Here is a 14,624-nt window from a genome sequence, read left to right on the forward strand (position 1 = left end):
GTGCGGAGGTGGAAACCAGAAATGTTGTGACTGGCAGACCAAACTGTGGCGGTGGTCTTGGTCTCCATCCCAGGTTTATTTTATGCCTCTCTGGGTTATTATGGACCATTCAAACCCTACGTGACGCGCAGCAGGGAAGCTGTGGGTGACTGCCAGGGCGCTACGCCACGCGAAAGCGCTGAATAACGCTGTGCTCTGCGGATGCTGACAGGGCAACGAGGAGGAGAGGCTGGCAGTCCGACCAGCCCAGACGAGACCTGCAGCCTGCAGAGAGACTCCTCGCAGCCTGGAACACATCCAGGCAGGAAAAAAAGACAGCCCCGAACGTACACGCCTGTTACATGATGACTTACACGTACAGGTAGAAACATGCAGTGTATGGGGATGTCTGTTGTGTATAAAGGAAGTTCCAGTTAGCAAGTTTTGGAGTCCAGCTGCTGGATGCTTGGACCTCACCAGGCATTTTTGGTGTTGCAATGCTTTGTTGCTTGCTATCCTGCCTCAATAAAAGGAAGCCTGAGTGGCTGGAACTCATCTGAGTTTGTAGCTAAGAGGTCAAAGTGGCAGAGACAGAGGAGAAAGTCAGGAGTGATATCCCCCTTCCTCTGTTACAGCACCAAGTACTCCAGAGTTTTCAGTATTATTCTCATCGCCGCTTGGAGGGCAGGAAACTTCTCTGACCACGCTGCTGAGGGACTGAACCTCAGATCCACAAAGGTACTCCTTTGCGAGTTAGACGGCTAAATAATTTTAAAGATTAGGGCTTTCATAGCCAGTCAAGAAATCTTTAGCAGAACGGGGAACGGAGCCACTTTCCCAAGTCCTGGGTTGGTACAGTAACGTCAAGACCAGCCCTCCGGCCGTTATGAAAACCGTGAGATGTAAGAGAGCATTGCAGCTCAGACAACACATCTCTTGACACACCCAAAATCGCACTTTTTAAACTTTCTGGATGTCTACACATTGTTGCTTTAATTTAATCCTCTGCACAAAGCTAAGAAGGGAGATAAAATCTCTCCTACCTGTGACATTCATATCCACGATTAGACCTTGTTGCACGTGTTCCTGAATCAGCTGCAAGGTCCTTTCAAAGATCTCGCCTGCCCTGGCTGTTTCAAGGGTGTAGGGGTCCCGGGGGTAGCGGAAGAGAGCCAGCAAGTCATTGGGTGTCTTGGGGCGTCTGTTACAACGAGTTAGAAGTGACGCAGGAACATTAAAATAAATAGACTATGTTCAGAGCAATGAGATCCTACAGGCAGCAAGAGCCAGGCTCTAAGCCTGGGCTGGTGCTCGACCCCCAAAACTAGTGCAGAAGAAGGATGTGGCTTGCCTGCGTATTGCAGGTGATTAAGGAAAGGACATTTTTCCCCAGGAAAATACACATATTTAATTTCCTCAGCATCTCTGTTTTTGTCTGCCATAGTAATTTATTCTTCACTTTTCAACAGCTGAAACCCAGAGGTTTTGGGCTTAACACAAACTATCTGTCTTTTCAATAAAAACATGTATTGGGGTGGAAGACAGGGGAATTACCATTCACTTGGCAAGTCATTTTTCATTGAGGAAATGGTTAGAATTATTATATTATGATTTCTGTTCACCCTACACAAAGTCAGCTGCATTTATAAAATGACTATGCTGATTATTTTCTTTTCTATGCACTGTCTCTGGAGCCAACTCCAGCTGACAAAATGCACGTTGCAGATACAAGTGACACAAGAGGTGATATTTGTGTATCAGATTTTTCCAGAATCCCAAATGCCTGGTACAAAGCTCTATCACATCTTACATCTACATGGTGCAGCTTCACCCTCCAATACCCAAAACAAAACTGCAGCTTTCATTTGGGGATTGTCAACGATAAAATGAGATTTGAGAAAGCTTCATTCATTGTCTTTTTTATCTCTTTTCCTGCTTCAAGGCTCAGGTCATGCTGCTTCAGGCACTTACTTGCTAAACAGTTCAGTGCGTGTCGAATTGATGGCGTGGTCCACGCTGCTGATGGCTTCCCGTATCGATGTGGCTACAAACGTGTCGCCGCTCCGACCGACATCTGTGGCTTTCCAAAGCAGAAAGAACAAAAAATCCTAAATTTACTTTGACATTAATTTGTCTTCCAAGCTCAAAAAAATCTGCATGTCAGTACAAGCCCTGTAGTAACTCCACTGCAGGTCGAATTCCATTTCCATTTGCAATGTAAACACCGTTAAGTTTTTTTTTTTTCTTAAAAAAAAAAACCCAGATATTCTGAACAAGACATTAACAGCCTGAAAAAGGTGACTTTTTCAGGAGATGGCCATGGGACACATATCCAGAGTTTGCTCCTGTACAGCCTTGCAAATAAACGCCTAGTTTGGTTGGTGGTTAAACTGGAAAAAGAAAATGTAAAAATCACAGCAAGTTAACCCAAAATAATGTATTTACTTCCCACAAAGGAAGCTTCTAAAAGTCATGAAACTAATTTGAATGTATTGTTCATATATTAATTTCCCATTTGTGGAACACTTCTAATTCAGTTCAAATTTACTGTTAACACATCAGATACATAATTTTAAAACAAAAAAGAAAGCTGCTGTTTGAATACCTTTGGAAGTAAACACATGAATTCTTAAAAATTCCTACAGAATACATTTTTTAAGCCAGGGCCTTTGTCACAGTTGAACAAGCCAGTTCCCATTTGGCTACCACGTATGCAACAGCCAGCTGGAAAATGAGGTACCAATCAAGAATAAATCACAGAAATTATCCTAGGCATAATTTCAAACAACGAAGAAATTTCAGACCGTTCTCAGCTCCTCGCATACAATCCCTGTATAGAAAATGATACTAAATTAATCTAATAAGCTGCTCTCTATTCACGCTGATTATTCCTGCGTGCTTGAGGAATAGCCCTCTACTTATACTTTTAACCTTCTTGCTTGCCTTTGATTTTTTTCCCTTGTCAGTTCTTCCTTACCCTCTAAGAAGTACAATTTCCACTCCTGACCTCTGCTTTGACCGGCAGAGGAGTGCTACTCCTCTTTATTCATTACGGCTTCCCTAACGCACGGAGCAGTAGCTTGCGAACGGGCGACTTCTCTCCCATCCCCAAGGGGCCGAGCCAACGCTTAAAGCCCCGTATTTGCAGCGACAACGTTGTTCTCCTCCCGCCTCCGCTGGCGCGCGAGGTTACGGCCAGACGATGACTCGTGAGCGTGTTGGCACATTTTAATCAGTTTCTCCCTCCCAGCGGAGGCAGGAACTACGTGCACGCCGGCAGCCGTTTAAGACGACACCTTTGGCTTTGCAGGGAGCGACTGCAGCTCAGCCGAGGAAACGGCTCACGCAACTGAGCGACCCCGATCGCGCCTGCGAGGGACCCGTCTGCAAAGAAGCTGAAGAGATGACAGGTATCCCTCCAAAGCCGAGGCTTCCGCGCAGCGTGGCCCCTCTTCACGCGAGGGCGAGAGAAGGCTCCCGAGGACCACAGGAGATACCCTACCGGTGATGGTGAGCTGCATAGCGCTGGAGGTGAAGCCAAAGGGGTTTCTTGCTATGCACTCGTATCTGCCCTGGTCAGCCACGCCGAGGTCTTGAATGGAAAGGGTCCCGTCTTGGCTTATGTGGAACTTGCCACTCTCCGTGATCTGGATACCCTCCTGTTGCACCACCAAAAGACAGAAAACGTGTCAGGGTGCGGAAAGCTTCCCACCGTCCCAGCCTTCAGCCTATTCAGCAAACCCGCAGATGGCTGCAACGCACTAATGTGGCCACCAGATGTTAGCACTGCTCTTCCAGAGAAACCAGAAAGCCGTCCAAGGACATCGGCTCCTGCCTGGACCCACTGTGATGAGGTCCTTGCTCAGCTCCTTCACCCTGGTCTACCTCCAGGCACTCACTGCCTTTCTCTGCACTTCTTGCACACAGGCTGGCTGGAGCCAGTGCTGTGCCCTGATGCTGTCACAGAAGTTTCATGGCACATAAGTAAGTCTAAATGTCTTCAGTTTTGGGACAACCTGAAACCAATGGATTTTTACTGGCCTTGAACTGCGGATTTTGCTGGCTCTGGGCAGCATCACTCATCAAGTGCTTCGAGCAGCAGCGTGTTCAAAGCTCACCTCTCAACCTGGCTGGTGGCTTCAGGTTTTACTTTTTTATTCTCCTGTTTTTCAACATGTTTCTGCTGCCCTGCCCCAATCTATTGCTTACTCTGCTGCCCTCCCAGGCTCTTCTCTTCTGCTCCCACTGTTGGCTGAAGCCCAAGGCAAGGTGCAAGCTCACCTCCCACGAGGCCTCTGCAGGGTAACTGAGGCTCAAGCATTTTCCTCTCTAATTTATTCTCTTCCTGACTGTGCTTATAGGCAGGGCAGGTCCCAGTGAAGGTCACGGGTGTTGTACTACAGCACAGCAGGAAAAAGCCTGAAGAGCTTCGTCTAATGAATTCTTGAAAAGAGCAGCCAGGCTGCAGCGTGATTGTGAAGGACCGTGGCTTTGCCCCTTCAAAGCTGGAGCCAACCAGCATCATCCAGTTCCACCAGTGGGAATCCTGGAAATAAGGACAAACTACTTAGAAAAAAATCCATTTTCATTTTTTTCCAGGAATAGTCAATCAAGTGTTTCTAACATCCTGGAAGGTCACTGGCTTCAAGTTACTTGTTTGGAAGGAAGCACAAGAAAACAGGAATGTGCATTGCAAGGCTTCGAGCCTGAGAAAGAGCAACATTCTTTTAGACCATTAAAAAACCCAAATCAGTGGAAATGTTGGTCCTCAAATTTTCATCAAACACGACTTCTTCCCTGGGCATTGCACAAGTGGATTTAGCTAGTTCAGCTGGGAGAGGTGTGCAACGGGAGAGCCCCCGCGGAGGAGCCGTCCTGCTCCCTGATGTCTGTTGAGTACACGGCATCATCTCTTACTTTGACCCACGTTATGGTGGGCCGTGGATCTCCTTGGGCGATGCAGGTAATGGCAACGTCCTGGCCTGTCTCTGCCACCACGTCTTGCGGGGGGTGAAGGAACACGGGTATCACTGTGTGACACGGGGGAAAAAGTCGTAAGTGCAAGACATGCATCAAGGAAAATAGAGAAATCTGCATGCAAAACGTCTCAGCATGGGCAAACCAGAGCTGCTGGGCTCTTTCTGCTGTTGCAAGGGCTCTTCAAAGGGGTGTCAGTTTACCCAAGCTCTGTGTCTCTCCACCAAGTCATCTGTAATTTATGTTCATTATTTTTTGCTCCTGTGTGTCTTTACTTGGGGCAATTACATAGGAATGTGCTGGGTTCTCTGTCATTTAACAATCTTTAATTCAGAGGCTTTCTAGAAAAGATGCTCTAGCTGAAACAAGGATTGTGACTCTGATTCAGGAATTATTGAAGAGGATCCCTGACAAGAGCTCGTCAAGTTAGATTAAATAATCATATTGATCTTGCTGGTCCTAAACTATTCTGTAAATTCTGGGCTTGAAGCATCACTAATTTCATGTTTCTAGAGAGTTTCCTTCCCTCCAGTTTAGAATTAGTAAAATTTTGCCACGTTTGTGAAAGAGCAAGGACGTTTTCTTGTTTAGAATGACTATTTATATGCAAACAAAAAAGAAAATTAAAATATGAAAGTGTTCCTGTAGGACTTGTATTTTACAGAGGCTTGATTTTAGAATACCTAAATTTAGGTTGAACCTATGACCTGGTAGCTAATGTTTAAGAAAAATGTATCTGGAGCCAGACTTAAATCTTCCATGGAAGGGATCTTTTTTTTTTTTTTAGAATATTTCACTTTAAAATGAATCTTACCATTCAGTCTGTAAGAAAGCCAAAATTTAAAAATAGCAAAAGAAAGATCACTAAGAATAATTTAATTAATACAATTTTTTGTAAATTCTCTGACAAAAATCCTTTGTCTCCTTTCCTTTACCAAATAATTTTCTTAATAACAACTCCCAAACACATTAAAGGGCCCCATTTTTCACTCAAATTGGCCAGATATATCAGAGCCCATCTGATGGGCGTTAAAGGTTATTTCTGATCACATAACCCTGCCCAAGGGTTTACTCGTGCAGATGCCAACCGATACCATCCTTTTCCCTGGCCACGCCAGATGAGCTTCATTCCCACGGTTATACTTTTTCTAGACTACCAGATAAATTTTCAAGGAAAACTGAAGCAGCTTCTTCCAATTTAGAAATCTTGGCACTCTGGGAACCTCTTTAAAGTTTCCCACCAACTCTCATGGCTAGATGTCTGCTCCCAGGGAAAAGCAAAACTCCATCCCATAGGAACCAGGGCAGCTCCCTGCCTTGTCAGACAGTGTGTTATCTACCAGAACATTAAATTAATGACGCACATTTTCCAGCCCTTATTCCCCACAGCCTCACCAGCTTACCTCGTGGGGTCACAGACAGCTGTACCGGGAGGGTCCTCACGCCGATGGCACTGATGGCATGGCATTCATATTGGCCTTGGTCATGCAAAGCAACCCTCATCACCCGCAGGGTGCCCGCGGAGAGGATGCTGTGCCTCCGGTCATTCGGCAGTGGCCCACCTGGTCAAACAAGCAGTGCAAATTGTTAATTGTCTGTGAGATTTCCCTTCCCGTCACTGGAGGTATCAGTGCGACAGTTAAAATTTCATTTCCTTCCCAGCATGACATCAGCCACCCTGAAATACCATCTTCATCTGGCTAAGTGAGGAACAGGACAGATGCTGCTCTTCCCACACCCAGGATCATGACTGAACTGTCTTGTCGAAGCAGCTGGAAAGGAGCTGGTACCCTTTTTCTTTCCTCATAAGGTTTTTCTTAGTGCAAACTGCAGATTTACTGACACCTGATGGATAGAAAATCTGTGTTCAATTATCCAAACTGGCTGTTTAATCAAATAAATGGAAACATTTAACATTTGGTATTTTGATTTCCTTTGGTTTGGAAACTGCATTGTTTCAGTATTTCCTCTATTTAAGGAGAAAAGTTCAAAATTAAAATGCTTTACCAAACCCAAACAAAATTATTAGAATTTCTCAGTTTAGTGATTTTTTTTTTTTTAATATTCCATTTTCCTACAAATAAGGGCTTTATTTATTCATCCCAAATACCAAAAGGAATCTGAATCCTCGCCACACTGTCAAAAGTGGCTTTGAGAATGAGCAATGCTCCATCACTTCTCCCCCTCTTATCTGGTTCTTAGCATGCCTTCTGTGAAAGCACGGTAAAGCCTGGTTAATCTGTGGATTGCTGAGTGGCCTAGCAAGCCTGGTTACAAAACAGTTATTAACCTCACTTCTTGTCACCGTGCTCCTTTCCACATCTCTAAGGGATACCTTCTGAAATCTGGGCAGTGGAGGAAAACAGGTTAAAGGAGATGGAGAACATGCTGGTGGAGGAGAATTTCAGCTGATCCTTCTTAACTCTGCATCAGGGCTATTGCTGTGGAAGCTGGAATACAATAGCCATGAATTCTCCACAGCACTAAACCATTAATTATGGCTTGTGAAGCATAAGGAAAAGTTGGAGGGCCTCTGGGCCAAGCGTTATTGGCTCCTGTCCCAGAAATGCTGGATGGGATCAGTTCAGTGGAGCCAGCTCTAACAATCGTCCGAGACTTTAAAAGTTCAGCACCACCTGTTGGCCCAGAGTGTTTTTTCCTAAACTAAAAGAAACCTCAGAGGGGTGTCAGCAGTGTCTCCTGCAACGTGCTCCCCAGGAGGAGCAAATCAATGACAACGATGAAGAGCTGGTACATGGTGATACCCACCAACCTGGAGGGTCCAGGCTCTGCCTTTTCAAAGTAGGTAGGAAGCCACCACAGGAGGAAGTTTGAGGCTTTCCATGGGTTTCATGCTGATGAAAAATGGCACATTCCTTCTTTCTGACACGATGACTTAGTGTGTCAAAGACCTTGAGGCTACGCTTCCTCCTCAGTGCTTAACACCATCCTTGGTGATCTACAACATACCTCCTAATGTGACTAGGTCTGTGCTGATCTCCAGCTGTCCTGTGTCACCACTGCAAGTCATCGCCCCGGACCAGCAGCTCAGTTGTTCTCACCCACACCCCATGAATGATGACATGGGAGAGAAAGAAACTGCGAGTCAAGTGAGGCAGTACCTGCCCTCGTCCAGGCAATCACGGGTGGAGGGTGACCCTCAGCAGAGCAGGGGAAATCCACGCTTTGTCCCTCAGTTACTGTCTGATCAGTGGGAATGAGGAGAAACCTGGGAGAATCTGGAGGAGAAAACAATGACTGAGCAGCAGGAAAAACTCAGGCAGCAAGCTCAGGTTAATTCTCAGTTCATGGGAGCAGAATCAGTCACAGGGCTTAAATACACCCTCCTGACAGAGCACTGTATCCCAGAAATGTCATCAGCCTGGGACTTCTCACCCTGCACTATGATCCTTGCCGTCGCCTGGATGGACCCCTCAGTGTTGCTGGCGTTGCAGTTGTACTGCCCCTGGTCTGAGAAGGTGACGTTCTGAATGAAGAGTCCTCCAGAGCTGGTGATAGCGAAACGGGAATCCTGGGGTAAAGGAGAGCCTGTGCCAAGGGTCCAGCTGATGCGAGGGTGGGGGTGCCCAGAGACCCCACACTCCAAGGTGACGCTTTCTCCAATCAGCACTTCAGTGTTCTGCGGCTGGATCACAAAAGTGGGCTTGGCTGGAAGGAAACGAGCGCTTCAGAAACAAGAAGCCTTGCTGGCTGCTTAATTACCGGCTTAAATCACTTGGACTCCTCACGCAGCCCAGCTAGCAGTCACCTGGCTCTTCCCTGACCTCCAAATCCTCGATGTGAGCAATTCCCCCAGCACTACTTTCTTCCTACCACCTCCTCCCTCCCAGTTACTTCATGCTGGAGCATCCCCACCCCTGTGTCCCCTTCACCCTTGATACTTCGGTGCTGCAGGATTCATCCCAGCCTCCAAACAACCTCCCCAGCCCCAAATTACCTTTGATCTCTAAACCCCCAATTTCCGACTGCCGTGAAGGAACCCCCTTACAGCTCAGACCACGCTATGCTGTTAGCCACTCTCTTCCCCAGCACACCGAGAACATCTTGGCACATACAAAGCCGGGATTGGCTCTGACTTAGCTCCACTCCCAGCCCCACCCGGAGTTGGGCCTTCAAGGGGTGCACAAGCTCAATTACATGGGGTGCCAAAATAGCGCAGCACGACTTCTTGTGTCTTGACCTCCCCGGCTATGTTCTTGGCCATGCACTGGTAGACGCCTTTGTCTGACTCCTTGGTATTCTGGATCATCAGGGTACCGTCTTGCAACAGGTTCAGGCGGTTGTCATCTTTCATGTCGATCTTGTTACTGAAAAACAGCCACAAAGAGGCAAAATCTGAAAGGAGTAAAGACTGGTGGGTCTTCCCCCGAGCTGCTGCAGGGGTGGGGGTCTTTGCATGCATTGCAGTAAGTTGGTGTTCCTTGGAGCTATTCTTTAATATAAATATTAAATTTATAGCAAGAGTTATGATTTACAGCAGTGAACTTCAGCTCCAGCTCCGATTTACTCCCCGGGTGAGCTACTTTTTCTCTCACCACTGATTACATGCGACATTTACAGCCCATCAGGAGAGCAGACTGTTCCCATGCAATAGCATTGTTGTATTGTCAGGGCATCTAGGCCCAGAAAGCTTGTTCTCATTATTTACTAAGTGCAAATACAATAATGAATTAATATTGTTATTGTGTGCAGCCATTTCTATTCAAACAGGTTCAAAGATCTCAGGGGGGCAAAAATCTCTCTGTGGGACCCCAACATAGCTTGGACTCCAACCCGAGCTCTGTGAAACGTCTTCCTTCTTTCTACAATGACCTGCAACTCCTGGATCCCAGCCTGTGGCAGAAGGTCCCACTGCTGCATCCCATTTGTCCCAGCACGAAGGAATCTTGGATGGCAGCAGATGATTGAAAAGGGAGAAAGGACTTTTCTGCCCCTAGGACAAAGAGTGAATCCACTACGCAAACTAATATGCTTGCTGGGCATTTATTTAATTCCCCTGATGTCTCCTCACTCGAGTTATATCTCGTTTGCGGAGCATTTATTATCATTACCCCTCTTACAAAGCTGTCTTTGGGATCCTGCCAGCATTTCCCTAACAAAACCTTCCTTCCAGGGGGACTTAACTCAGCCATAAACTTTCGCGCTGTGCTGAAATTCTGGCTGGCGAGGAGTGAGCTGAAGAAGTACACATTGATCATTTTTATTAATAACCGAGCCCTATTCAGGCTCCCGCACACAAGAAGCTCATAAAGCAGCAAAGTAACTTCACTTCCACAGTGGGCAACTGCTCGAGCACAGAATATTTTACTGTGTAGCATTTCCCAGAAACACTCTGGCATCTAGCGTAGCCGTGTTTTTCAGTGTTGCTGTATAGAATGATAATCTATACACTGCTTTGCAAGGTCTGTCTTTCGGTGGAGCGAAATTTTGTGATATTTTTTGTGATAATTTTGTGAAATTTTTCACTTTTGTGAAAAAAGTGATTTTTCCCTTTGAAAAAGAGCCATTCTCCCAGCATGCTAGGCCTTCAGTGAGAAAAACATAGAAACTAGAAGCATCTCAGCAGTTAATAAATGGCAAGCATGGTGTCTTAGAAAAACATGAAATACTAATTTTATTTTTTTTCTGATCAAAAGACAATTGCTTTCAGCCTGCAGAGTATGTTTATGGGAAGGTTATAAGCTCTTGGAATCCATTACAAATCTAGATGAAACATTTCAAACGCAGATGAAAACACCACTTGGATTACATGGTCACCAGAGAATGCTATTAAAAGGAAGGTAAATACAACCCATGGAATATCCACTTTTTTTTTTTAATGTTGCGTGAAACAGCTTTTGTAATTACAGGCAGTCACTGAAGAGCTCAGTGCTTGAAAACCTTTGATACCCCAGGGCTCATTGTGTGTGACTTACTTGTTGTGCAGCCAAATAATAGCAGGCTTTGGGTTGCCTTCTGCCCTGCAGGTGAAATAAACTGTGTTTCCCAAGAGGACGTCGACATCGTGGGGCTCTGAGGTTATGCGAGGCCTCTCTGCAAAAGACCGTTTTAACACAACCCAGTCTAGAGCAGCACAAAACCACCTACAGCCCAACGCCGGTGCGGTGGGCAACGCAACCCACCCTGCAGCCCCCGAGCGAGGCACCAGCAGAGCCCTAGGTACAACGCTCAGAGCCACCCCAAGACTTCTCAACAACATCAGCAAAACTAGTGGTATCGGGGAGGGAATGGCGTCGTTCACCTGAGCCCGCAATAGGAAAAGCCCTGCAGAAGCGAAGTGGCTGTTCCTATTGCCGGTACGTCGGGCAGCGCATCAGCTCCCCGCACGGCAGCACTGGGAAAAAACAGACCTGGCTGTACACTGGTTCACTCTAGCTGCCCCAAGAGTTGGGCCCTGTCTCCCCCAAAATAAGCAAAGAAGTCACTGGCATCCTCACTCGGGTTGTTTGTCTGCCCCGGCATCCTGCTGCTCTCAGCAACCGCCTGCTCCATCTGAACACAGTGTCAGCTCTCTGCAAACCACACCACTTCCCTTGCAACGGGATTTCATTCATTATGTCCCTAATTCATCAGCCTACCCCTATGCCGACAAGCCTTTCGCTATGTGCCTCGCTTAAAGATGTACTCGAGCACTAAGTTAAACATTTAAAGGACGTGCTAAAATAGGAAGGAATTTATGTACGTGGTCTGGAGCACTTGATCTTGATTCAGCAGAATACTTACCCGCTTAACAATATGTACGCTCACCAATAATCCAGCTGGATTATTCGTAAGATTAAGTGAGAACCTGCTACTTCTCCAGTGGAAGACCTGTGCTCTCACTCCTTAGGCTGCAAGCCAACGGCTCGGCAACCAGCCTCCACGATGCCAGTGCAGGACCAAAGCCACCACAGCCCCAGGGTACAAAAAGCCAATCCAGTGCAGGTTTGCCCCGCTGGTCCACATCTGCTGAAAAGCGATGGGGTCACTTGCTGCCAGCAGGCTTCGTACTGACTCAGATACCTGCTGCCTGCATCATCAGAGCTCTACGCTGAGTTAAGCATCGTTTGTCTTCCCCAGCTGGCACAATACCAGCGTAAAAGCCTGATGCCAGCAAAATCTTCCCACCAGGTGCTCTGGCTAATTTGACAGACACCCCACTGTGCGCCCATGCCTAAACCAGAACAAATGTACATTAACGGCTGTACCATGGCACCGGGTGTGCGTCGGGGACAGCTCGTTGTATGGCACATCCGCTTGCAGCGGGTCCCACTCCATGTGTCCCCAGCTGCTTTCTCTAGACCCTCCCTATTCCGCCCTGCCTTGAGGTTACGGACCCATTAGTGCCAGTTCAACTCTGCGTGGCTGTGCCCTAAATTAAGCTGCGAAGTGGTCAAGATTTTTTTAAAAAAATAATTAATAAAATCATAGGAGAAAAGCTGAATTCAAGGGAGAGCTCTTCAAAATCCAGCTGATCTCAAACATCTGGCTCACAGCATGGCCACACTCACAGCTGGACTGGGAGGGATGCTGATAGCTGGCCTGGGCTAGTGGCAACATCTCAAACTGAATCTACCAGCAGTGAAGTATCAGGGAACCACAGCCGACGCTTGTGCCATCCTCTGCTGATGCCTGCACTTGAAAGTCAGAGTTCTGTCTTTCTATATTAAGTATTTAACTTGGGAATTTTTCAGAACAAAACCTTTTGTTTCAAAATGGCATTTTTCAGTGAGAAATTATCTGAACTTAAAGAATAACAGCTTAACAAACACAAAATATTACCACAGTCAAACAAAGCATTCAGCTACGTATCTGCTAAGAGTTTGCTCAGGTTTTCAGTTGTGTTTCCAGCTGTTGCGGTTCTCCCCTGCTGTTCAGCCCACTGTGGGACATTTCTTCTGGTTGCTGGTTCAACCACTGACCCAGCAGGTCCTTTGCTGGCCCTACTCTACCTAAAAACCAAGACAACACCTGCCAGCCAAAGCAGAGCTGCTTTCAACCCCAAGCAAACTGTCAGCTTTCCCTGCGTTATCCCGATCACTCCTGTGACCCCACTGGGACTTTTCCATTTTGGCAGTAGAAAGAGGGAGAAATCACAGAATCATTAAGGTTGGAAAAGACCTTTAACAGCATCAAGACCAACCATCAACCCAACACCACTGTGCCCACTAAACTAACTCCTGAACGTGCCAGGTCTACATATTTTTTGAACACTTCCAGTGATGGTGACTCTACCATCTCCCTGGGCAGCCTGTGCCAATGCTTGACCACTCTCTCAATAAAGAAATTTTTCCTAATATCTAGTCTAAGCAGGATGCCAGGACGGGGAAGAGGGAAGAAAAGGGTGAAAGAAGCAATTCCTAGAGCAAAGCCCAGCTCCACGGGCTGAGGGTGGCCAGTGGAGGGGTTTGACCTCACTCACGGCAGTTGAACTCCTGGGCGGTCAAGGTGACGATGGAGCGCCCGTGCAGCTCCCGAGGAGCCTCGCAGGTGGCGGCTGTCTGGATACTGCCCTGCTCCGCGTACTTCTTCAGCAGCTCAGCCAGCCACATCAGGTCGCAGTCGCAAAGCAAGGCGTTGGAGTCCAGCCGCCTGCAAGATCGAGGAAAAGGCGATTCATTTCCCAGCCTCTGGCTGCTGCCCCCTTCTCCAGGACACAGGAGGGGAACAGTCTGCCGGAGTGAAGGATCGCTTGGTTATTTTTCCTTGCATGTGATTATATCCTGAAAGAAAATTTGAGATTTTTTTTATTCCCACAATGTTTAAATAGGATGCTTAACCAAGTCGGAAAGATTTCATTGAAAAACTATTACCCATCAGCCATTCCAGTTTCAAATGAAAATTGTTCTGTTAAACTGGATTATGCATTTTTGGCTTAATTTGAGGCAAAGAGAGGCACTGAAATACTGGTATTTCCCTCAGGATGGAGATTTCCACCTTTACTGAATTCTGTGAGAGCGGCAGATAACACCGTCTCTGTTAGAGCTTTCCATGCCCTTTTACTCTTAGCTCAAAAAAACCTCCCCCTTGATTTTAGTGTGCTTTGGATCAATCTCTCTCTGCGACCAGCTGCTAGAGGCTGTAGCGTTCCTGCACAACTATAAGAACTTTTATTACTGCAACGTAAGCCTGACCCACATTGAATGGGAGCACCGGTGACCTCCCAGCACACCCATGCTTCTCCCTCCACCAACCATCCACCGGGGATTAGTTAATGCCTCCTTTCCCACTGACAGTTTTACAGTAGATGGGTCAAGGCCATTGAAAAAAAACAGGGAAGAAAGCTCTAATGTTTCCAGGGACAAACGTTTGAGAATGTGAGATTTCGCACAAGGCCATGATAGAGCATTTTATAGACACCCCACCTTTTTCTCTGACACGTACAGACAACATTTCACAAGTTATTCCCTGTTAAAGAAAAGTGAAGATTTTTACCTGCTTGCAGAAATCACAGAGGGCTGCAGTGAGAAACACATTCTTTTCTTGTAGTTTAAAATCATGGCAGAATATCAAAATTCTTTAGTTTTTCCTTTTCCCCCAAAACACATCATAGAACTTATTTCCAGAGTTCATGAAAGGCAAACAAAGCAAAGCTCTGGGGGTTTAAGCAAGCAAAAAGAAAGCTTAAGAGACAGCCAGGTTATGTGGGAATAACACACCAGGGCATT

At 46.5% G+C, this 14,624-nt stretch overlaps 1 protein-coding gene across 1 annotated transcript in view; it reads right to left on the minus strand.

The window, feature by feature from the left end:
- Positions 1–14,624, minus strand: part of LOC104624471 (peroxidasin homolog) — a 43,051-nt gene that overhangs the window by 4,950 nt on the left and 23,477 nt on the right. Inside the window, exons 7-16 of the mRNA XM_010291852.1 lie at positions 13,379–13,548; positions 10,893–11,010; positions 9,115–9,284; positions 8,353–8,625; positions 8,079–8,195; positions 6,360–6,518; positions 4,897–5,009; positions 3,482–3,638; positions 1,951–2,059; positions 1,023–1,180 (exon numbers count right to left, since the gene is read on the minus strand). Of these exons, the coding sequence (XP_010290154.1) occupies positions 1,023–1,180; positions 1,951–2,059; positions 3,482–3,638; positions 4,897–5,009; positions 6,360–6,518; positions 8,079–8,195; positions 8,353–8,625; positions 9,115–9,284; positions 10,893–11,010; positions 13,379–13,548 (1,544 nt within the window). The remainder of the gene's footprint in view (positions 1–1,022; positions 1,181–1,950; positions 2,060–3,481; positions 3,639–4,896; positions 5,010–6,359; positions 6,519–8,078; positions 8,196–8,352; positions 8,626–9,114; positions 9,285–10,892; positions 11,011–13,378; positions 13,549–14,624) is intronic.

Source organism: Phaethon lepturus, unplaced genomic scaffold (assembly GCF_000687285.1).
Source record: "Phaethon lepturus isolate BGI_N335 unplaced genomic scaffold, ASM68728v1 scaffold24967, whole genome shotgun sequence".
Lineage (NCBI taxonomy): Eukaryota > Metazoa > Chordata > Aves > Phaethontiformes > Phaethontidae > Phaethon > Phaethon lepturus.